General features: G+C 38.0%; 1 protein-coding gene across 2 annotated transcripts in view; it reads left to right on the forward strand.

Moving 5' to 3' along the window:
* The first annotated feature begins 890 nt into the window (after positions 1-890).
* SLC37A1 (solute carrier family 37 member 1) overlaps positions 891-24,584 on the forward strand; it is a 40,084-nt gene continuing 16,390 nt past the window's right edge. Inside the window, exons 1-13 of one of the 2 annotated variants that reach the window (XM_070750479.1) lie at positions 891-1,005; positions 3,896-4,527; positions 5,928-6,009; positions 6,905-7,031; positions 8,481-8,559; positions 9,623-9,758; positions 11,218-11,294; positions 14,361-14,527; positions 15,861-15,898; positions 17,456-17,533; positions 17,841-17,969; positions 18,976-19,066; positions 20,031-20,093. In XM_070750479.1, coding sequence (XP_070606580.1) covers positions 4,472-4,527; positions 5,928-6,009; positions 6,905-7,031; positions 8,481-8,559; positions 9,623-9,758; positions 11,218-11,294; positions 14,361-14,527; positions 15,861-15,898; positions 17,456-17,533; positions 17,841-17,969; positions 18,976-19,066; positions 20,031-20,093 — 1,123 coding nt within the window. In that variant the 5' untranslated portion in view covers positions 891-1,005; positions 3,896-4,471. Of the gene's footprint in view, positions 1,006-1,035; positions 1,236-3,895; positions 4,528-5,927; positions 6,010-6,904; positions 7,032-8,480; positions 8,560-9,622; positions 9,759-11,217; positions 11,295-14,360; positions 14,528-15,860; positions 15,899-17,455; positions 17,534-17,840; positions 17,970-18,975; positions 19,067-20,030; positions 20,094-24,584 lie in introns of those variants that run through there. The other variant, XM_070750480.1, reaches the window with a different exon arrangement.

The raw sequence follows: 24,584 nt of genomic DNA on the forward strand, positions 1-24,584 counted from the left end.
AATTCAAATTGCTATGAAACCTCACACTAATCAATTGGACAATCCACAGATATTCCCCCAGGATTTTAAACTAACTTTTATTTGTATTAAGGAGTTCCATATTGAATTAATGCATTCAACCAAAAATATAATTTCTGGATAAATATATGATTTACTCTTCTTGCAAAATGCTTTATTTTCTGCTTAAACATTTCTGCACTACAGAAATATTTACAGCTTGTGAAGTGAACTATTTTATCAGATCCATCTGGGCTTCATTATAAGCTTTTGTATCCCATATAATTTGTATGGAAAATGAAACCCAATGAATTACAGGTGCCAATATAGTCTCAGGCAGGTAGTCAGTGTGCAAAATAGATACTATAACAGTTTTTGTTCCGGAAGCACTTTTTTTTTATTATTACTAGCCAACTAAAATTAGCAGAAAAGACATTCTAGATAAAGTTGCTATTTCGGATGAACTCTGCAGTGAGACATTTAAGCTTATCCTTTGCTCCATCAGTTTTCCTTTACAGGCAAATTGTCCTTGGATTTTGATCTACTATAAACACTTTTTTTGTGACCTGACAAAGCAAAGACAAACGGGGAATCCAGATTCAATTAAGAACCGTGTTACTAACTTAACTGCTGTGTAGAAGGTCGTAGAAACGGGCCAGATCGAAATGTCTCAGCAACAGAACGTTGGGCTCAATTGTGGTCGTAAGTTGAGGACTGCCTGCTCTTGTTTACAAAGCACCGCTTCAGGCTATAGTAGAATAATTAGTGCATTAAGAAAGAGAGCCGGGTTCGGCCCTCCCTCCAGGTGTGACAATTTGCCACCTTTTCCCCAGCTACGCCCTTTTCTTGCCCCCGAAGAACGAGCCAGACAGGTTCCCCGCTCGGCTATCCTCGCCCTGCGCCGCGCCTAAACCAGGAAGTGGCTGCCCAGGGCATCTGTCTGAAACCTCCTGAAGCGCCGGGAGCTTTCCTCTTCAAGCGGACTTGGCAGCCGGCGCCTCACTTCGGGTAAATTGCCGCCCTCCGAGATCAGCCTGTGGGGAGGGAAAAGGCCGGAGCTTTGGGGGAAAGGGGTTCCCGAGGAGGCGGCGGCAGCACCTTTTTGGCGCGCTCTGCCCCGGCCGAGCGCAGACTCTCCTCTGAAGGGAAGAGAGCAGCGGATCGCACCTGCGGCGGCGGGTGCCGGGCAAACCAACCGAGCGGAAAACTGAAGGGGGGATTCGGCAGCTGAGCGGAAGGTGTGAGGGGACGGGGAGATAGCACGTTGGGGCGCTTATGTTGGCCCCGGTCTCTTTCCAGATATCGACGCGTCGTTTCGAACACATATCCGAAGACGAAATAATGGCTCCCCCTTAAAAAATGTTTTATTTAGGCTGTGATACTATGTGTTGCTCTTGATTGGTTGCAATGCTTTTCCGAGATACATAAAGAGACGGCTATGCGTATTGAGATACTGTAGTCCCAATCGTTCCCAAAGCGTGTGAGACGGCTGTTCGCTTCCGTTTAACTGAATGGGGCTGATTTTTCAATGGTGCAGCAGTTTCTTAACTAGTTTTGCCAATCAGATTTTCAAAAGCTTAAGTATCCCATATAAGTATCTAGATCGGAGGGGGGGGGTCCTCAAACTTGGCAACTTTAACACTTGTGGACTTCAAATCCCAGAATTCTTCAGCCAGCATAGCTGGAGAATTCTGGGAGTTGAAGTCCACAAGTCTTAAGAAAGTGGGGAAAGCTGGCTGAGGAAAGCTGGCAAAGCTGGCTGAGGAATTCTGGGAACTGAAGTCCAGAAGTCTTAAAGGTGCCAAGGTTGGAGATCCCTAGTTTAGATGATAAATCTCATCCAATAAACTGGGATTCTTGAAAGAACCTAATTTAATCTTAAATGGTGGATGGCATGGCAGTGCCATGGTTGATGCTTGGGGAAGAAAAAATAGTGCTTTTTTTCAGGAGTTTTATGTTTTTTTATGGTTTTTACCTACTGGATTTCACCATAGTTATGGCTGAGAGGTGCAATCATTACAAATGATTGAGGCACTTTAATAAGGTCAGTAGATTGGAACAATATCTTTCCGTTGTGGATTTAATATAGAAATCAATTTGTATGGAACTCAGTTCTAGATTGGGGCAAACTATTTAATTACAGCAGTCTGTCAATTTCAGGTAAAAATTGTACATGCATGGAAGTTTATTATTTCGGTTGAAATATTCTCTAACAGTCCCAAATACCTCAGATAGAGCAGGGAAGCCAATTGAAAACAACAGAAATATTAACATGTTGCTTTTTATTGGCACCCCTCCCACCAATAAAAATCTGCAATCTTCAAATGTCTTCCAAAAGGAACTTTTTTACATAGCCTAGATCTGTGATGGTGAACCTATGGCATGCGTGCCAGAAGTGGCACACACAGCCATCTCTCTAGGCATGCAGACCATTGCCTGTTGCTCTTCCAAGTTCCAGCACACTGGCCAGCTGGTCTTCACGCATGTGGGAGCAACGGAAACAGGAAGAGCATTAAAGAGCATCTTCCAGTTTCTGGCATGTGCATGCACACCGGCCACCTGGTCTTCTGATTTCTGACACACATGCACGCACAAAGACCAACTGGCAGCTGCTCTTCCAGTTTCCGGTACACAAACGTACGTGGCACACTCCAAAAAAGTTCACCAATACTGGCCTAGATATATTCAACAGTAGCATTTTTTCATCCGTCCATCAAGAATATTAATGTCTTTTACAGTTTCTGTTTTAATCCCAATTTTTAGCTATTTTTATCTTCAGGAAACTACAGTATTTTTAATATTGATGCTCAAGTTCTTGAGTACAATTACCTTATAAATTGTAATTATATAAAAAACCAGAAGCTTTCAGGTCACACATGTTTTATAGCCTACCAGCTCATTGTCAGTTGAATATAGAGTTCAAACTTGTAATACCTGTTTTAGTTTTACTAGAATTCTAAGATTTATAAAACAGATTTACAACAGCCTATGATAAAGGACATTGTGGAACAGTTTGGCAGTGTTAAGTTCACTTGAAAAGTGACAGGTGATTAAGTTAAGTTTTAAAATCTGTTGTTTAAGCTTCAAAATATGAAGTTCTTTTCAAACAAATCATTGCTTAATCTTAGTGGTGGTCCAAAGGAAGCCCATCCAAAGATTGTTCATACCATCAGAACCAGTAATGTCTTAGATCCACCACTCTTGCTTTTATTTTAGTAGCATCACTTTGGAAAAAGAATATATTTGGGGCTACTTTTATTATACAATGGGGAATCAGTCTTGTAATGCATAGATATCCTGTGCTGTGACAGAAAAGTTATCAGGCCAAGCACTATAATTAAGGAAGAACTGTTGTTTAAGTTTTGTTTTGACATTTGCACTTAATCCTCTTCATAGTTCCTTTCCAAGACAACTAAAGACAGTTGTATATGATTGTTACAACCCAATAATAACTCGCTTGAAAAATATAAGTACTGTCATCTGTCTTCTTTTTAAAAAAGTATTTTGTGTGCATCTTTGGCTTTACATGATCTCTTAGCAGAAACAATATTTTATTTACATGAACATAGAAAATCAAGCATTATGAAAATAAAACAACCTTAAAATTTGGTAAGTTGTAGGTTGTGAAATTGAATAGAGAATAGACAAAACACTCATGGAAAGACCTCACCCTATCCCCACTTCCAATATTCCTAAAGAACTAATAAATATTTAAAATGTTTTTTAAAAGTTTCATATCAAAAACACAGAACTGAAGGTATAATATTTGAAGTTATGCATATTTGTAGACTATAGATTAAAAACTGGCCTAAAATAAATAAACAGCACCAAATGATAAAAAGATTTTCAGTAAATATATATACAGTACAGCTATAATACCGTCTTTTTTTCCCCACAGTTGCAACTCATGTTCACATATTTGGATGAATGGCAAGTTGGAATACTCAAATACCAGAAAATGAATCTGAATATCTTAACATCTAAAGAATGAAATAATTTGAGACTACAGAATTCCATTTCTTCATAATTCATTTTATTATGGTATTTGGTTATGGCTTTTAATTTGAAAAAAGAGCTAAACCTGAGATAACATACAACTTAAATCTTTTCAAGATTCTTTTTGTTCAATACATTTTTCTTCCACAGAATGAAATGCGAAGATTTGTTTGAACTTATATTTATCCTTATAATAAAGCTGATACCCTTAATTTAAATAATAACTGCAATCCTATGAACTCTTACTTAAAGACAAAAGAGAACTCAATGGACTTATGTTAAAAAGGGATGCATAGACTGATGGCATGAAAATATTTTATTTGTATAAAGTTAGGTATATGAGAAAAGAATTAACTCCTCAGTGATTGGTAACATCAAGGAACAAATGTAGTCAGCATTACATTTTGGTTTACTGCAAACTTGGAACAAAAATCTGAAGCATCTGAATAATTAAAAGTTAAACCTGGTACTCAAGTAAATGGCTGAACTTGCACCTGGGATTCGTTTTATCACTTCGTTTACAAAAGACCAATGGTAAGTTGTACTTTGTTATTTGAAAAGCTTTGATTTCCTTTTTAACAAATCTAAATTAAAACAGAGTTGATCAGAAAAATTGTTCAGACTATATACTGCTCAAAAATATAAAGGGAACACTCAAATAACACATCCTAGATCTGAATGAATGACATTCTCATTGAATATTTCATTTGCACAACTATTCCATTTGCACAACAGCATGTGAAATTGACTATCAATCAGTGTTGTTTCCTAAGTAGACAGTTTGATTTCACACAAGTTTGATTTACTTGAAGTTATATTCTGTTTTTTAAGTGTTCCCTTTATTTTTTTGTGCAGTGTATATTGTTAAAATATGTATTTATTTTCTCTCTTGATCCTTTTTATGGCTGTAATAACATACTGCAGATATACTGTATTTTTAACAAGTACTGTAATATAATTGTTGGCCATGATTAGTGATGGGCGAACTGAACCCGCACAATTCGGGTCCGTACCGAATTTTGCGGTGTTTGGTATGCCGAACACAAACCCGAAATTTTTCCAAAGTTCGGGGTCGAGTTCTGCGTTCGGAGCTTTGACGTCACCGGCAGGTTGCTAAGGACGCCAAGGTGATCACTTCCTGGATTCCATGGAATCCAGGAAGTGATCACCTTGGCGCCCTTAGCAACCTGCCGGTGATATCAAAGCTCCGTCCCCGGAATCTCTTCATGGGAGGGATTCCCCGTTCGGGTTCGAGTTTGGGTTCAGGTTCGGCCGAATTTTGCGTAAAATTCGGCCGAACTTGCCGAACCCGAACACCGTTGGGTTCGCCCATCAGTAGCCATGATCCATAAACTAGGTGGAGTTTTTTAGATCAGAACCATTGAGTGCAAGTATATATGAGATTGTCAGTTAACTAGGTAGAAAGTCATATAATCTTTACTGTCTTGGTATACAAAACACAAACGAAGTTTTTCATAGCGTAGAGATTAGATGATATTTATAACTAGACAATATTTTGAAAAATCACAGCCATTGATTGAAAAATTGCCCATTTTATTATTACTCTCCTTGGCCATGAATCAATTTTCAGACCACCTGGAAGCTATTCTAATCCAGCAGTGTTTGTGACTGATGCACAACTTCTGAGTGACTATACCTGAGATCTGCTAAAGCTTAAATTATTAATCTTTGTGGAAATGTACTCATGAAATATGTTTTTATGTAACTCTCTAATCAATGGCAAATATCCTTCTGTTTCTTTTTAATGACAAGCTACCTTTTACTTGTTACACTCTGAAAATTGTGTAAGTCAAATGGAAAATTACTTAACTGATTTTATCTGCATTTCTCTAATACAACAATCTAAAATAATTGCTAATGTATTTCTGCCAAATAAAATATCTGCAAAGTATGAAATGTTTGTTTTGTTACAGGTATAGGGCTTTCATATTTGTCTTGACTTTCATGCTGTATGTTAGTTTTCATTTATCAAGGAAGCCAATCAGTATAGTTAAGGTAAGCAAAAAGGAAGTAAGTTTTTTCTATATCCTGATGATGTCAAACAAGGAACTATATGTTTATCTTCTGTACGTGGCAGTGCAGTAGATCTCTAAAAATGTTGGATGATAATTAGAATTAGATAAATTTACAGTAATAAAACTACATAAAATATTCATAACAAACTATTATTTGCTTAACATTCTACAAAAATGCTATATTCAAAGATATGTAAAACTTGTGTATATATCCCAAAAGGGCTTTATTTTGCTTGATGTCACACTATGTTTGAAATATTATAAATGTGCATTTAGGATGTTTGTAAGGATACAGGTATGTTGTGATGAATTTATCTGGAAAATCATGTTGGATATTCTCTTAAAAGCTGTCCAAATCCTTTTAAGCTTTTCATTTACCTTTTCACATGGCTAATTAGCTTTATCAAGTTTTGTGATTAACATAAAAGTTATAATCTATCTGAATTAGCCTTATCAAGTTTTAAAATAAAACTGGGTAAGACAACTTTTCATTCATTCATTAAATTTATATGGTCACCCATCTCAAACAAGATTCTGGGCAATCAACAATCAGAGAAACTAAAAAGTAAATATATCCAACAAAGAAAAAAATATAATCCATAAAAGTTAATAATCAAGAAATGAAATGATTAACTTATATTTAATTTTATAATAAATACTATGCCAGATAAGTCTCAAACTGAATAATGCGTGTTGTTTAAAATTTGAAAGATTGAATCAGTCTTATCAATTTTTGAAATAATGTAGTATAAAATAACTTATTTAATTTCATTTTAAATATATTTACCAGTGTCTGATAGCTTGTTCCAGTAAGGTAAAGATTCAGTAAAATAAAATATTCAACAGCATTTTCTTTCTCTCCCACTTTAATTTAGGGAGAACTACATAAACACTGTACTACTCTTCAAATTATTGAGCGGAATAGCTATGAAGAAGATGCCATCCACATTTCATCTGCTAAAACATTATTTAATGATTCTCGCTGTGGCTGGGAACCTTTTGGTGTGTAGGTCTCTCTACCTCTGATAATAATAATGAAGAGTGTGCAACCAACCATAATGTGCCTTGAATGGCAAATGAACCCCAAATTGGAGCATTGCTTGAACACCATCAGAATTGATAAATTCACCATCAGTCAATTATAAAAAGTAGCTTTACTTAGAACTGCTTACATCCTACAATGATATCTATAATACTTTCAAGCATTCATATCTGCCTATCAAAGGCCTTGAGAAAGCAGACAAAAATGCTAGATCCAGTCTGAACATCTGGTTGATTGTAACAAATAATAACAACAACAACAACAACAATAATAATAATAATAATAATAATAATGCAGTCCTAGGTGCTTGGGAAGCACCCGACTGGTGATAAAATACGAAATTCAGCATAGTTATTTTGTTTGCTGTGTATAATAATAATAATAATAATAATAATAATAATAATAATAATAATAATAAAAAACACCATTGGAATTGACAACAATTGCTACCTATCAATTGCCATTGGAAACTATATTTGCAACATCATACATCCTGCAAACAGTAACTTTAACACCTCCAAACAACAGCATCTACCTAATGCCAAATCCTTGGAGAGGATCCAGTCTAATCATCTATCTGACTGTGCAAACAACCATAATAAATAGCAAACAAATGAAGTAAAACACTGTTTGAAATAGGACAATTGGAAAAGTGTATAGGATTTTTCTCTATCAATTTTATTCTAAACATATCCTTACCTGAACTTTTTAAACTTATAAGAAGAAAATGCTTTTTGAAATAAGTCAAGAACATTAAGAAGTTCAGGTAAGCATTTTTTTAAAAATACCTGTTTGTAATGCAAAAAACCGAGCTACATTATTTTACCTGAACGTTGTAAAGATTAGTAATGTAGAAGTTTAAAATTAATTACATTCCCTTTTCCTTCCCAGTTCAGGCAAATGCTAGCAATGTTGTTCACATGACCTATTCAAGGGCAAGTGTGATAATAACATAAAACTACAACCCTTCATCACATCTCCAGGATTTAGTAGATGGTACTGTATTGTGCATCCCTTTTGGCAAATAGTACAAATACAGTTTAAGCACTTTGTTCTTGGCACAGGTTTAGCTGAATATACAAAGCCAGCACATATCCTTCTTTTCCCAATGCATTTACTGAATATGAACATGTTATGCAGGAATGGTATTATTTAGACACATTTTAAAAGTTAGATATGAAAGATCATTTTAAACTGCATAATTTCCATTTGTATAATGGTATAATTGTTATGTTCTTTTACTATAATTTGATCTTCAGAAAATTATTTTCTCTTTAAATTATTTGAAGCCATTTTTATACAAAAAACAAATATGATTACAGGTAGATAATTACTATTTTTAAAGGTTATTTGTATTTAAGCACTTCGGTCCCTTGAACTGGTATATATGTGTGTGTGTGTATTCCTAGATAAAAGCAACTACAAGCAGTTATTGGGAGCCCTGGATTACTCATTTCTCTGTGCTTATGCTGTCGGAATGTATCTCAGGTACATTTTCTTACTCTTTATCTTGCCTCATAAGTTCAGTGCGGCAATACAGAATATTATGCCATTGTTGATTTTGGTCAGCAGGTTTCTGGGAAGCAAAAGGAATATTACTGAATGAGAAATGTTAAAAGAACCAAATCAAAACATTAAATATTTCCTATTGTAATTAAAGTTGAAAGAAATATGACCTCATGAATTCAAATGTGTTTTGGGCAAGAACTGACATTGATTCAGTTCTCTGTAAACTTTCCAAAATGTTTCAGATGCCTCTGATTCTTGCTGCTATTTCTAAGCTATAGAGTTCCATTTTGAAAAAGTAAGAAAAGTATTTTGGGTTGAATAAAGTAATTCATTTTAAGCCAGTTTTATATGCCCTCGTATTTGTCAGAGTATAGGACGCACCCCCCCCACAACCCCCTAAAAGTGGGTGAAAATTTAAGTGCATCTTATAGACAAAATAGAGGCGTTTTGGGGCTCTCAAGTCCTCTGTGCATCATGTTTTCACCCTCCCTCGCTTCCAGAAGCATCTGCAGGCCAAAAATGGGTCCATTTTTGTTGAAAACAGGTCGTGCAGAGCACTGCATAATGCTTCTTGGGCCTGGGGAGAGTAAAAACATGACACATGGAGAACAACATCTATTTTTTCTTGTTTTCCTTCTTGAATTACGTCTTATAGTCCAAAAAATATGGTAAATACGTAAAATAGAGTCCACTAAAAAGTATTTGTCTAAGCCATTCAAAAACCCATGGTTTAATTATTTGAAAATAATTGTCATCCTGTTATTTGCTTTTCAAAGCCTCTGTGCCCCTTTCCTACATCTTCATGTTGGAAAATAGTAGTGATTCTCACCATGCTATCCTTTGGTATCATAGATATTTTGGACCTGATTATACTGGAAACTTTTTAATAATCTTGGAAAAATACTGTTAAAATTAAATTCAAAATCTATATTGTGAGGATTTTAATAATTTGTAATGTTTTAGTTTTCAGAGAGTTATGGTTATTATTAGTTTAGTTAAATATGCATTCAAAATTAATCTTCTTTTTAACCTTAATTTAAAGTGGCATAATAGGAGAGCGTTTGCCTATTCGATACTATCTCAGTGGTGGGATGCTTGCCAGTGGATTCTTCACTGCATTATTTGGAATTGGCTATTTCTGTAACATACATAGTTTGTGGTTCTACATCATTGCTCAGGTAAGCATGACGAGTTTATTTTTCCAAACTTCTCGAAAACAGCCTAAGAATATAAATGCATGCTGCATTTCTGGTTGATGTCCCTCAACAATAGTTTGGAGGCATTTTAATGCTATTATTACGTAACTATTGATTACATGATCTTAAATGGCTCATCTAATTCTTTTTTAAAAAAAAAACAATTTTATTTTATTAAAAAAATAAAACATTCAAAATCCAAAAGAAAAAAAATTGAATAAAGGCAAAACAAAGCTAAACAAAAACATTGAAAATAATGTGAATTTTTAAAAAGGACCAAAATACATATTATAGAATAGAATAGAATAGAATTTTATTGGCCAAGTGTGATTGGACACACAAGGAATTTGTCTTGGTGCATATGCTCTCAGCGTACATAAAATAAAATATACATTTGTCAAGAATCATGTGGTACGACACTTAATGATTGTCATAGGGGTCAAATAAGCAATGAAGAAGCAATATTAATAAAAATCTTAGGATATAAGCAACAAGTTACAGTCATACAGTCAACATGGGAGGAAATGGGTGATAGGAATGATGAGAAAAACTAGTTAAACGTTGAGAAATCCATTGCAACAATAACAGCCTCCCCCCCTCCCCCATGCAGAACAGGTCCATGCTTTCTTGAAATACACTGACCAAACCAGTGTATTCCATGCCAAAATGTGATCAGATTTTAGTTTTGTATAAAGGTGTTATGATATTAGATTTCTTCAGTTCAATCTTAGTGATTCCTGCTTTCATTGAACATTCTGCATAGCAAAAAGTACATTTTATAAAAGTTACCAAGGAAAATCTCTTCTGTTCTTTGGCAAACATTGTTGTTGTTGTTGTTGTTGTTGTTGTTGTTGTTGTTGTTGTTATCTTTCAAGAAAATGCTGGCTTCAATTCTTATTCTTACACATTTCCTAATGAGAAACATAAATCTTTGGTAAAACAGAAGATGCCTAATATAGTCCAAAAGATGTTGCATTTTCTGTCATCTGCACTATTTAATAACTGAGAAGATTACTACCTGCTTCAGAACTAAATAATGCTTGATTATTTGTTCTCTTCATGGGTCATGCATAAATCAATGCTCCTTTCACTTTTATTGCTTTTGCACCTTTGGCACGGCAACTCCTTCAATCAAATAGTTGGAGAATAAAGATATCACATAGTACACACCCTTCTGTTGCATAGCAATTACTCCATGTGCTTCAAAATGACCCAGAGAGGTCAAATTATAATAGCTAATTTGATATAGTATTGACAGAAAAGAGTAGTGCAACTATGGGACCTAAGATGTGGCTGATTTATTGTGTTAATGAATAATATTTTTTTTCTGGAATGTGTACCATAAATTTAAACATTATATTTAATATTAGCTTATTGTATATATATTGTAACTATGAAATATTTTGCTGCAGGATAACCTTTGCCATTAAAAACTTTTCAGGTAGCCAATGGATTGGTACAAACTACTGGCTGGCCGAGTGTGGTCACCTGCATTGGCAACTGGTTTGGAAAAGGAAGGTAAAGTCTCTGTTTTTCTCTCTCTGGGTAGGGAGGATAAATCTTTCGATAAAGGCCAAGGAACTAATTCTAATAAAAGAATGCTTTATCACATGGGTAAACTCATATATTATAAATGTTGTGTTTTAGCCATAGAATTGTGAAATGAATTCTCCTTTATATATGAATGAAATGTCCAGTGTGTTGGCTGTCCTAATGAACAACACAATCCTGCACACTGGATAATAAGCAAACAACAGAATAAACAGATAATAAATCAGTATACTTAAAAGCATTAACTGAAATTAATAGCCAACCAGAAACTGAAACTTACTTTACATCAACCAACTTGGCCCCAATTTCTTAGGGTTGTCCTAAAAATTAAAGGGATTGGGTCCCACTAAATAAGGAAGTGGGGAAGTGAGATATTGTTCCAGAAGGCAGATGCTACAGTGAAAAGAGAATACTTCCCCTGTCCCATCAGATGATGTTGTTTCTAAGAACAATCCCAGAGCATACCTACCCTACTAAAACATTGTGGGATGGAGAGATAAGCATCAGGTAGAGGCATTCCCACAGTTGAACAAAGACTCTTGGCCATGACTGCCAGCTTGTGTAGTGTAGAGAGAAGTGGCTACATAAGGCCATATCTCATCAATAATTCAACACAAATGGTGATTGTAGCAGTCTGTCTGTACTCTCTCCTCTTTATCAGAAAGGAGCAAGTTAGCCTGAACAGAGCAAGTGAATGACACTCAAAGGATAAAATAAAAGCAGGGGCATGCTTTGCTATAGGTAATCTTTAAGAGAGAGCCAGTTTGATGTAGGGTAGAAAGCAATAAACTGTGAGTTCTATTCCTCTCTTAAGCACAAAACCATAAGAACGTAAGAACATAAGAGCCATGCTGAATCAGGCCAAAGCCCATCAAGTCCAGCATTCTGTGTCCCACGGTGGCCCACCAATTGTACATGGGGATCTTGAGCAGAAAAAGAAGGCAAAACCCTCCCTTTCCCTTGACACCCAACAAATGGTACTCAAGGGAATCCTGCCTGCCTCAACCAACATAGAGGCGGCACATGGACATCCAGCTGGGCTAATCTCTTTCTCTCAGCCCTAGGAAAGCGGCAATAGCAAACCCCTTCTGAAAAAACTTGCAAGTATGTGCAAGAAAATTGTATAGACTTGCCCGCGCAATTGTGAAAATCACAATTGAGTCAAATGCAGTGTGCATGTGCGATTTAAGAAAGATTCTTATCTATATTGGGGTCATACTTTGTCTTCCTCCAATGGTCCTATAAACATCTCTTTTGGTCTTTTGGAGGTCATCTATAAACTAGAGGTCCCAGCAAGGTCTGTGCCGCCGAACGGCTGAGGCTCAGCAGCGGCTGCGTGGGCGGCAGGGAAACCTCAGTGACGATATTGAGGGGGTTTCCCTGGCCGCGGAGCAGATAAGGAGCTCGGCGGCGGTGGCCAATGGCGCGGCGATGGCACGGCGGTAAAGGTGGTCAGGGATACCCGAGGCAGTAGGGGGAATTCCCTGGTTACCTTGTCTGGTGGTGCACATTTCCTTGTCGCCAATTGTTAGATCCTTAGCAGAGTGAAGGATTGCAGACTTGGGTAAGAACGATTCTTTATTAACAGTGTATAACAGTTACAGAAATAGAACAAGAACAACATGACAGTGCCTGGCAGCTATTTATATGCCGGGCTGCCAGGCTGAGCCAACCAATCAGGTTACAATATTTTCCCGCCCAAAGAATGTGGGGCGGGTACAAAACCTAACTGTTCTTTGGACACAACACATAGAGTCACAATGTGATTCAAATCTATTGCTCTCCCATTCTACTGGCAGCAAAGGTCCTGGTTGAATATTCTTATCAATGTTTCAGTGACAAGCTCAAGTTTCCTCTGAAACTCTATCTAATCTTTTAAGTACCTGGGGTGAACCTATCAAATAGAACTGGCCTCCCTACAGTGGAGGGAAATGAATTAATATCCAAGGTTAATGGACTGGTCTGTCCATCACAAAGGACTGATGATTATATAGTATGGCTCTGGGTCACCCATGCCATTGCCATGAGACAAAAGGCAGGCCTGTGTGAATCAGGCTCTGAATAAGCAGAATCCATGAATCCTTGAACTCCTAGGTTCCCTCAAAGGCTGCGATTAGAGATGGCAGGTTGAAGTTTATTACAGGTTTTGCTTGTAATAAAAATGATATTGTGAAACAAATCATAGATTTTTATTTTTGCTTGCTGGTTAAAAAAAGAAAAGGTGTGTTGCAAGCCTACTGGCTTAGTGTCACGTGTATCCTGAAAAGAAACCCTAAAATGTAGCCAGCAATATGTGCCAATGTACCTATATGTGCGCTTATGGATGAAGCATGCATTAGACACTGTTCTCATCCTTCAGAATTGTGCTCCTCCTTTAACAATACAGTACATGCTACTGATTGGCTCTCTAGATCAGTGTTTCCCAACCTTGGCAAATTGAAGCTATCTGGACTTCAACTCCCAGAATTCCCCAGCCAGCATTCGCTGGCTGGGGAATTCTGGCAGTTGAAGTCCAAATATCTTCAAGTTGCCAAGGTTGGGAAACACTGATCTAGATCACAATTAATGTCTTGGAGAATGGTCCTCGAGCAATGGAGCTTGTAAAAAATCAGTCAGCCCAAGCCATGGACTGTATCATATTCACAGATTTGATTCATTTTAATTTCCCTTTTGCTAAGCCAGAATCTCACTTGTTCTCAATTCAATATATATATTACAGGGTAGTTGTGGGCAAAAATAAGAAAAGAGAGTGCTACATATGGCTCTGAATTCAAGAATATAAAGCTAACAATTCAGGATTGGTACATTGGTGCATACTGCTATGATGTGGAACCACAAAAACAAATTAATTCCCAGCTTAGTGTGAAATTTATGAAAGGTACCAAAAACAATGCAGAGCAATCCTGTGTTTAAATCTGCCTGTACATGGAGAATGTCTTCTAGAGTCTGAAAATTTAAATATGCAAATATTCCCACTGCAGACGATTAATGCCAGTGAGAACATTAACCTTTTTTCTTTTAAATTCATTGTAGGAGAGGATTGATAATGGGATTATGGAATTCCCACACTTCAGTAGGAAATATTTTAGGATCCTTAATAGCTGGCTACTGGGTATCAACCTGCTGGGGTTTGTCTTTTGTGGTACCTGGCATTATAATATCCTTAATGGGGATTATATGCTACCTGTTTCTTATTGAACGTAAGTACCTATGGTGAAATGGATTTAAATGTTTTTATACGTAAAATGTATACAGTAATCCCTTGCTACCTCGCTACTTCACGGTTCATCTTTCGCGGATTCGCTACTTCACATGTTTTCAAAGGGGTCTTAAATCCATTAAATCCATTGAAAAATTAAAATCCATTAAAAATTCATAAAATTCTTCTACAGTACTACTGTACTCTATTAAAGAAACTGGTAGGATATCACATGTAGTTCCAGCTGAGAAACATTATAGAACGACTGTTTAATGTAAAGGGTGGGTTTGAAAAGTCCAAATACTTGTTAAATACATAAAAATATATATTTCCTCTACTTCACGGAAATTTGTTTTTCACGGGTGGTCTTGGAACGCATCCCCCCCGAAAAATGAGGGATCACTGCATAGGTATATGTATGATTGCAGTGAAGGGCTACTTCACTACCACATTGTGGGTGTGGCTTATGCAGGACGCCTTGCATTTTCTTTCAACATCTTTTAGTGCAAATTGCGTGCTCTGGGATGGAGCTCCATTTTCGCTACCCCACTGCGTTCCCCCCCCGTCCAGGCAGTAGCCCATCCCTGTATGTGTGTAAAAATGTTTGTATGTATGTGTGTACATACACATACATACAGATTCTAAATATTTTTTCATCTGGAATCACAATCAATGGTATTCACAGCCATAAAATAAAATGTCTTTGCTTTTCTTTGTCAAATAACAAAATAGACTTTAAAAGATATAACTGAATCCCGGATCGGACACAGAGGTCGGTTCCTCCTGGTTCGGACTTGTTCACCTGAACTGGTAGCAATCTCCTGATGATGTCATGGAACTGGTTTGGTTGATGCCAGTCCATGGAGGCCGCCATCCTTTTAAATTTTCTAAAAAATTACTTTTTTGCAGGTGATTTTTTTCTGGTTCTTTTTTCTTCTGCGCAGAAGCTGAGTTTACACCACTGCGCATGCATCACCATCTTGTTTCGAGGGGGGGGGTTTGTCAAATCTTTTTCGATTTTTTGCCAACGTGCATATGCGCAAAGCGCATGTGTGCCCATAAGGCACAACCACATACATATGTGGGAAGAAGCGAACCAGCAGCAAGATAAGTTAGAACAAACCCCTGATAGGACAGAATCTGTAACCTTAGCCCATCTCCAAATTTAGATGTACTGTAGGTTTAACAATTTTAGATGTAGGTTCATACTTATGACAATTTTCCATTATTGTGTCCTTTCACAATAATAGTTTTTTATTACAATAGTTTGCAATATTTTGAAACACATGCCATATGCATGTTAATTAATTATATTTTCTATTGCATAATTTCAGATCCAAAGGATGTAAAGTGTACAGTCAAATCATCAACTGTAAGTAAATGGTGTTTTTAACAATATCTGACAACTGATGGGGTTTTTTGGGGGGGGACAGAGAAGGGAGGTTAGGGGGGGAAATCAATCTTGGAAAATAACTTATTCAGCTTCCTTTTCCTTTAATTTGGTGTTCCATGAAAACTTATGTAATTCTCAAAGATTAAGACACTATACATGTATATACTGGTTTATCTTATTAAGCATCTGAGCCAAAATTGATGAGATGATTTTATTCAATAGTTTCAAGATGCCCCAAATGTTCTCCCTCTGGATTACTGTAATGTTTTTTCCATACAGCCTGCCCTCAAAGACCATTGGGAAGCACAATTAGTCCAGAACACAGTACTGTACACAAGTCACAGTATGCCCATGTAATTCTTCTATTCAAAAGCTTCACTGACTTCCATTAGGCTTCCAGGTACATTCTTAGATGCTAATTATCCCCCATAAACTGCGGCATGACACAAGACTAGCTCCTTTATTATTATTATTATTTGTTTGTTTGTCAAACATGTACAAGATAGCAGGTATATGTATAAACATATGCAAAGTAAGTACAGATAAATGAGGACAGTAAGACAGGAATGGTAGGCACAATGATACAGTTATGTACAACCCTTAAGAGAAAAAAATCTGCAAAAATTGCTACTCTGAAAAGTAAATTTTGTGGGTAGTTTGTGAGACAAGCTCTGGTTACATTGTCTTGTCCCTGAGTCTAACGAGAAGGGCAGCATAAAAATTGAATAAATAAATAAAATACTGTTCCAAGCTGGTCATGATCCTTCATGCGGTAACAACTTCATGTTGTTGGACCCAGGAAATTTGCCTTCTTTATGACAGTGCTTATCCTTTAAATCAGTGGTTCTCAGCCCTTTTTTTGGTCATGCCCCTAAGCATCTCTAAAATCCTGACTACACCACCACCACCACCCCGGTGACATATAATTCTTACTATTCAGAAAGTGAACTCCTACTCATGCCGAGAAAGCCTAAAAAGCCATTAACTAGGTTTAAATAAGGTTCCAATTTCCCCCATTAAAAATCAAATTGAGCCCCTATGGTGTGTGGGCCCCAGGTTGGGAAACACTGGTTTAGAGTGATCTCTCCCTTCCCAGATTTCATTGTCTTATCCCCTCCCCACTAACCTTTCAAAAAGGATTACAAACCTAGTTTTCCTACTAGGCATTTTAGTTGGGATGTTGGTTGTGGTCATCTCAGAGATGTATATCTGCTTGTCTGTTTCCATATTTGTTGGTACTGTTTTTAATTTTATGTTAGCCACACAGAGTTGCTTTGGTGAATGGGTAGTCATAGAACATTGATGAAATTAAATACAATGAGTTAAAATAAAATATGCCCATTTATTAACACCAAATAAGACCATTTATTTCTACTAATATCCTCTTTATAGAGGTGGCACAAATCATCCGTCTATCATAAATGAATCCAATACCTACTGTTTCTCTTGTTGCTCCAGTCCCAGCTCCTTTGCCCTTCCCTCCCCATCTTCTATTGCTACATCTTTCTTAATTGCAGCTATTAAAATATCTTTCAGAAACATTACCTGAATGGACCAAGTAAATTCAGCATTTTGAAGCCAGCATTAAGCAATAAGATAGCAGGTACATCTCAGGTAAAGCTAAAATACTTTCATAAATAGTTTACAAATCTTGTACAACATCTGCATGCTATAGAAAAAATTATGCAGCTTAATGAAATAGTCTTTGCTCACATTTGTTCCAGTTCTTCATAATCAGATTTCATTTTCATTTATTTGTCCTTGTGTAGATCAATGTATCAGTGTGTGTTTAATTTGGGTGGGTGATTACTTACATTTCAATATGTCATTTTTTTTATTATACATTATAATATTTCAGTTGCTTAGTTTATAAAGAGAAGAGAAATACTGCCTACACTGAGTTTGATGGGGTCTTTTATAGGATCCAGAAATGCACTGTCTGCTACGGGGCAATGAGAATTGCACAAAACCACTGAATCTTAATGGAGGATATGAACACTTTGAAAATGGAAATGTTGCTATAAGTTTCATTGGTGCTTTGCAAATACCTGTGAGTATGCCAGTTTCTCTAGTAATGGTAGTAGGGGATCATTCTAAATTCTAATTTTAATGTGAGGATTATGGGAATAAAACAATTAGAAGTATGCAAATCAACCAATTTCTAATTCAAATTTACAATCACATTTGAATCTCTTTGATTTCAAGAATCTGATCTATTGTATCAAAATATGTGTACACATGTACAAAAGGCTACTGGATCTTCAAATCCAACTGAAAGCACAAGATTTTATTTAACCCACTAAGTGAATTTGACAATTTAACAATAATTCATTTGAACAGAGAAGATTTAATGAAACTAAAACCTGAATCAATCCTATAGATCCCTAGAAAGCCATCAGGTTTTTTTGTTAATGAATGGCTTTGGAATTACCATCAGTGGGTGTTAATCTAGAGAAGGGGTGGGCAAAGTTGGATCTTCTATGACATGTGGACTTCAACTCCCAGAATTCCTGAGCTAGCACAATGGGGTCAGGAATTCTGGGAGTTGAAGTCCACAAGTCATATAAGAGCCACCTTTGCCTACCCCTGGTCTAGACAGTGTAACATTTAATTAGCAAAAAGTGCTGTGCACTTAACAGAGAGGAGAAATTAGAATGGACTATGCAAGAAGATTCCTCCTTCCGTCCACCCGCAAGTTCAAAAGATTCCAAGATCACAGTCACTATCAAATGAAAGCAAAAGGCTTTTATACATGTTACCTTATTCATTGATTTGCTATAGAACCTTCTGATGGATCCATTATCCTATATATTGAAATAAATGTTATTGGTCAATTTATAGGGGGTATGTGACTAAAGACCATGCTGTTTGCTTTGTATCTATGGCTACCCCTCAAATATAGGCTGCTTATGTATGATCCTCTATTATAATTCAACAATATTTGTATAATAGTGGACACATACGTTGTTCAGAAATCCTTGCACAAAAATTAGCCCAAAGTAAAATGCTTATTGTTTTTTTCTTTTCAAATTAATCTTATTTTCCATTTTTTGTAGGGAGTGGTAGAATTCTCTCTCTGCCTTTTATTTGCCAAATTAGTCAGCTACACTTTTCTTTTCTGGCTACCACTATACATCACTAATGTAGGTAAGTGTCCTAGTTTAAAAAAATTATGTCAGGCTGTCATATAAAAAATTGGCACAAATCTTATTTGAGAGAGGGAGTTTAATATGGTTGAAATTTTTCTACGTATGCTATTAAAAATCCAGTGAAGCTCAAGTTTACTCAACTGAATACTTCTTGAATGGTGATTTTCAAAAAGTAGTAAATAAAGCATAATAACAGATGGGAAGTTTTTGTATATGTGTCTTTTTTCTTGTTTTTAAATGTTAATAATTCAATGAAAACTATTTTTAAAAACAATTGCTGATTGGAGTAAGGAAGAACAGAGAGATACAAGAAACTGAGGTGTGTGTGATAAAAATTAGGAATGTTTTCCAATCCTTTGCTCCCTAATTTACCCAGCAACAGCCATTTACTTGCCAACTAAAAAAGGATGGAGAGGGGAAAGGGAGGAAGAAAGGAATTTTTCTGATATTCCCTGCCAGTTTCCCAGAAGGAAACTCAATATGGAAGCTGGCAAGAAGTCAAAAGTCATTTGCTTTTTTGCCAACCAATGGTCATTCTGTTTCTCCATTTAAGTGAGGAAATATTTCTGAAATGATGTCCCAATGAGATATGAGTTGCATATTTGTAAAAATTAGGAGAGACTAATACTACAAGGAAGAAATTTCATTTTAAAAAGAATTTGTAACAATAAAACATACAATCCGCTATTTGATCTGCTACTTCATATTGAAATATGTTAGAGCAATCTCAGAGGAGATTTTCTTTTCATATAGTTTAATATCAGATATGTGAGATTCCTCTATTTTAATACTAGAGACAAGACGAAATTCAAAAAAGTTCAGTATGATTCCAAATGATCCAGTAATTTGTTTCTCTCTGTTATAGTTCAAAAAAAGTAATTTAGACATGCTGTACCTGCTTTCTTGGGAAATACTATGGCACTTGAAAATATTACTGCTATATTTTTATTTTTCATTGGTAGAGCATCTTGATGCCAAAAGGGCAGGTGATCTTTCTACCCTATTTGATGTTGGAGGAATTTTTGGTGAGTATGCAACTATGCAACTATGGCCCTGTTTATTATTTTGGAAACCTAACATATATGAAACTTCAGATTTTTAAATCAAATTCCGAAGCATTAGATCAGATTAACAGAGTTGGAAAGGCCCTTGCAGGTCATCTAGTCCAATCCCCTGCCTAAGCAGGAGACCCTTATACCTGCCTCTATCTAGGATCAAACTCACTGCCTCTAGGCCACAGCAGCTGGTTAGAGACAAGAAATACTTTTAAACAGGGAGTAGATGGTGATAATTAAAGTTTGGTTGGTGACTTGAGAAAATTATTGGAGGAAGTCTTTAATGGAACTGTCAGACCTGCCTCAACTTGAACCTTTAAGTAAGAACAATCTTTGACTCCATTTGATAAGAAAGATATAGTTCAGGGGTCAGGAACCTTTTTGGCTAAGAGAGCCGTAAACGCCACATATTTTGAAATATAATTCCGCGAGAGCCGTACGTATCTCCCTTTCTCTCTTTCTTTCTCTCTCTCTTTCTCTCCCCCTCTCTTTGTCTCTTTCTATCTCTTTCTCTCCCTCCCTCTATCTTTCTCTTTTTATCTCTCTCTTTCTCTTTCTCTCTCTCTCTTTCTCCCCCTTCTCTCTGAAGTGGGGAGGGCCGGGTTGGCACCAAGGGAGCTCGAGACGGGGTGCAAAAGCAAACTACTCTGCTGGCCCAGGCCCACATCGGAAGGAAGGAAGGAATGGTAAAAGGGGCGATCAAGAGAGGAATGGGTGAATGAATGGACGGAGGGTGGGAAGGAAGGAAGGAAAGAGGGAAGGGACAGGAACAGAGGAAGGGTGCAAAGAAAGCAAGGAAAGGTGTGAAAGGGGAGAGTAAGAGAAGAAGGAGTGAAAGAAGGGAATGAGGGAGGAAACAAGGGAGGAAGGAGAAGGAAAGCAAGAAATGGAGGGAGGGAAGGAAGAAAGGAAAGAAAGAAAGAAAGAAAGGGGGAAGGGACAGGAACAGAGGAAGGAAGCAAGGAAACTTATGAAAGGGGAGAGTAAGAGAGGAAGGACTGAAGGAAGGGAGGGAGGGAAGAAGGTAGGAAGGAGAAAGAAAAGAAGAAATAGAGGAAGGGAAGGTAAAAGAGAGAAAGAAAAAGAGCAAGAAAGAAAGAAAGAAAGAGAAAGAAAGAATGAAAGAGAAATAAAAATAGAGAGGGGGAATGAAAGAAATGGAAGGAGGGAAGGAAGGAGAGAAAGAAAGAGAAAGAAAGAAAGCAAGAGAAAGAAAAAAGAATGAAAGAGCAAGAGAGAAAGAGAGAAAGAAAGAAAGAAAGAAAGGCAACTTCAAAGAAAGGCTCACTGAGCATCTCTCACTCTCTCTCTCTTTCTATCCCTCTTTCTTTCTCTCTCTTCCTTTCTATCTCTCCTCTTCCTTTCTCTCTCCTCTCTCTCTCCCTCTCTTTCTACCCTCCTTTCTCTTCCTTCCTTCTCTCCCTCCCTCCCCTCCCTCCCTCCTTCCTTCCTCTCCATTTCTCTTTCCCTCCCTCTCTTTCCCTTTTCTTTCTTTTGGTCCACTTCTCTCTCTCTCCGCTTCTCCACTTGCCTCCCCCTCGCGCCTCGCCCTTCCCACCCGGCCACCCGCGCGCGCTTACCAGCAGCAGGAATTCAAGTAAGCGCAAAAGAAGCCATTGGCTCCGGGCGGCGTTCATGGCCCCCCCGAACCCCCAGCCCAGCTGGAGCTCCCTCTCGCCGCCGCCATCTCCCTGCGACTGCCTGCGGCCGCTGCATCCCCCCCCCTCCCACCAGGCCACAAAGGACATTTGCCGCCGACGCCAGTGCAGCTTCAGCTGGGCGGGGCGCTGCCGGTACTTCCCTCCTGGGGCTCCCGCTCGCAGCTGTCCCCCGGCTTCTGCTCGATGCCGCGGTTTTCGGCGCTGTCCTGCTGTGCCCCAAAGACGGAAGGCGGGAAAAAGGCGAGAAGAATGGAGCTCTCCTTCTTCCTGCCTTCCGTCTTTGGGGCCCAGCAGGACAGCGCCAAAAACCGTGGCATCGAGCAGGAGCCAGGGGACAGCTGCCAGCGGGAGCTCAGTGCTAGGAGCCCTGTCTGCGAGCCAGATACGGCCATCAAAAGAGCCATATCTGGCTCGCGAGCCATAGGTTCCCGACCCCTGATATAGTTCATTAGAGGCTAAGTTAAATAAAGTTGAGCAAAGCCAAAACTGAAATTTGCCTGCTGTTCTGCCAGGCTCTCTGGTATGAGCCTCCCAAAAATTCAAGGGTACAAATTTCAGACACACACACGTTTGAAAATTCAAAACAATGTTCTTTATCACAAAATTCAAAAGAAAACAAAGCACCCTTTTTGTATTGCAAAGAGCACTCGTCCCAAAACAACCTTGTAGGCTGTACAATTCCCTTAATCAGTCCTTAAGTACTTAGCTAGCAGCTGTGAAGAAACATCACAGCCCTCCTTCTTTCAATGAAGTGAGACACACACACTTTGCTCTGCTTTGGTTTCAAAGGCGTGAAAAATCAACAAAATCCGGAAAACAGCTAGGCATGATACTGAAGAACTGCGATCAGATAATCTTCCACAACGGCCAAGCCCACACACTGCTGTTTTTATCAGCAGCTCTAATTACTGGAGCCCCACCCAAACACAGGTGGCCTCTCTTATCTCCTGTAATATGTCCTCAATTGGTCTCTTCTACGCATAACTCTGCGCCTGCGTGGGTCCAAGACTTCCGCATCCGAATCGACCGAAGATAATGGAGATTGACTTCCTGGGCTGTGTGACAAGCCCCCCTCTGCTGAGTCACTCCCACCTTCTTCGTCCGAGGAAACTGCACTACCAGACTCTGTCGGCAATAAAACAGGCCTATGACATGTCGAAGTTTCCCCTGCATCCACCTCCACATTCCTTGGGGCAGGAGCTGGGCCAGAGCCAACCACAACACCTGCCAAGTCCCCAACTGTAACTTCCCCCCCCCCTTAGGTACTTCCCATTGCTGCCCTCCCCCCACCAGCACATTGTCCAATCAATTTCAAAGGAGATGTTTTTGAAATGGTCATTCTGGGTGTAGGCTGGCTTGCAGCTGCATTCTTCACAGAAGCAGAGCAATCTTGAAACTGTGTCTCAAAGCAGTGTTTCCCAACCTTGGCAACTTGAAGATATTTGGACTTCAACTCCCAGAATTCCCCAGCCAGCATTCGCTGGCTGGGGAATTCTGGGAGTTGAAGTCCAAATATCTTCAAGTTGCCAAGGTTGGGAAACACTGTCTCAGAGAGTCACAATTTCTTTCTATTACTTTCATTTTTCCCCAAACGTTCTTCTCCCTTCCACCTTCCTCCGGGGTCCATGGCAGAATTGGTACTGAGCAATAGTAGAGCACAGGTGTGAGGTGGCGGTTCTGACAGAGGTTTTGGATGAGAGTGATGGTTTTGATATTTAATAACGGTTTGTACGGGGCAGAAAAGTCAGCGCGATTGGAATATATTCTGAGAAGTTGGATAGAAATTGTAGCATTCAGAACGGATATAGAAAAATAGTTCTGAAAAGTCTATGAATGGATTCAGGAATAATATCATCTTTCCCATATTAAGGAAAAGATTGGCAAAAAATATAGTGGCATACCTTATTATATCAAGATAAGAAAAATATGTTGGAGAGCAAACAGTGATAACTGAAGTAATGGAACAAATACTACTGGTAACAGAATAGAAATTGAACATTTATAGGGTTCAGCAATGTGATTTCTGTAGAGAAGCTCCTATCATTTTGAAATCCCCTGTGCTCCTTTATGATTTACTTAGTGTGGGTGAGAACTGAGCTTATTTACTTTTGGCTCAGCTGTGCTGTATTTCAAACCATAATAAAAAACAGTTTTTGAAATGCTGCTGCTCTTTCCAGTTCATCATTTTTAGGCACCCTCATCCTTCCTTGACCCTAGCCAGATTTTCAAAAGAAAAATGATATAAGAGTTTTTCACTTAATCCTCATAGCAAAGGCTGAGATTTCTTTGTGCATATTTGCAAATAAAGCATACAAAGGGTATGATGGAAAAGTGAGTGAGCTATTCCCATTTTGTAAGGGTCAGAAGTGAAGGATATTTTTAAATTATTTCCACATCTACAGCAGTTTGGTGTGAAGTGGTATTTTTGCTCAGTATTGCTATGCGGCAGTAAAAAAACATTAAGTGGGTGACTGGGGTGGATTTGTATAGAATATTAAAAACAAACATTCATTGTTGCCAGTTAAAGAGTAAATAGAAATTTGTCACTGCAGAATTAATGGTAATCATAGCTTTGAATCTGAAAAAGTGATTCAGTGGCCTAGAGGTGGAGTTCTCATCTCAAAATCAGACGGCTCTGAGTTTGATCCTAGTTAATGGCAGATATTTCCCTCTCTGGGCACAATGAGAAAATATCTGCTGCAAACTCCGCATTGGTGACAGGAAGGGCATCTGGCCAAAAAATGCTGGGGTGCATGTGCATACCAGAAACCAGAAGAGTGGGTGGCTGACATACGCATGT

This window comes from Erythrolamprus reginae, chromosome 4 (assembly GCF_031021105.1).
Source record: "Erythrolamprus reginae isolate rEryReg1 chromosome 4, rEryReg1.hap1, whole genome shotgun sequence".
In the NCBI taxonomy this organism is placed as follows: domain Eukaryota; kingdom Metazoa; phylum Chordata; class Lepidosauria; order Squamata; family Dipsadidae; genus Erythrolamprus; species Erythrolamprus reginae.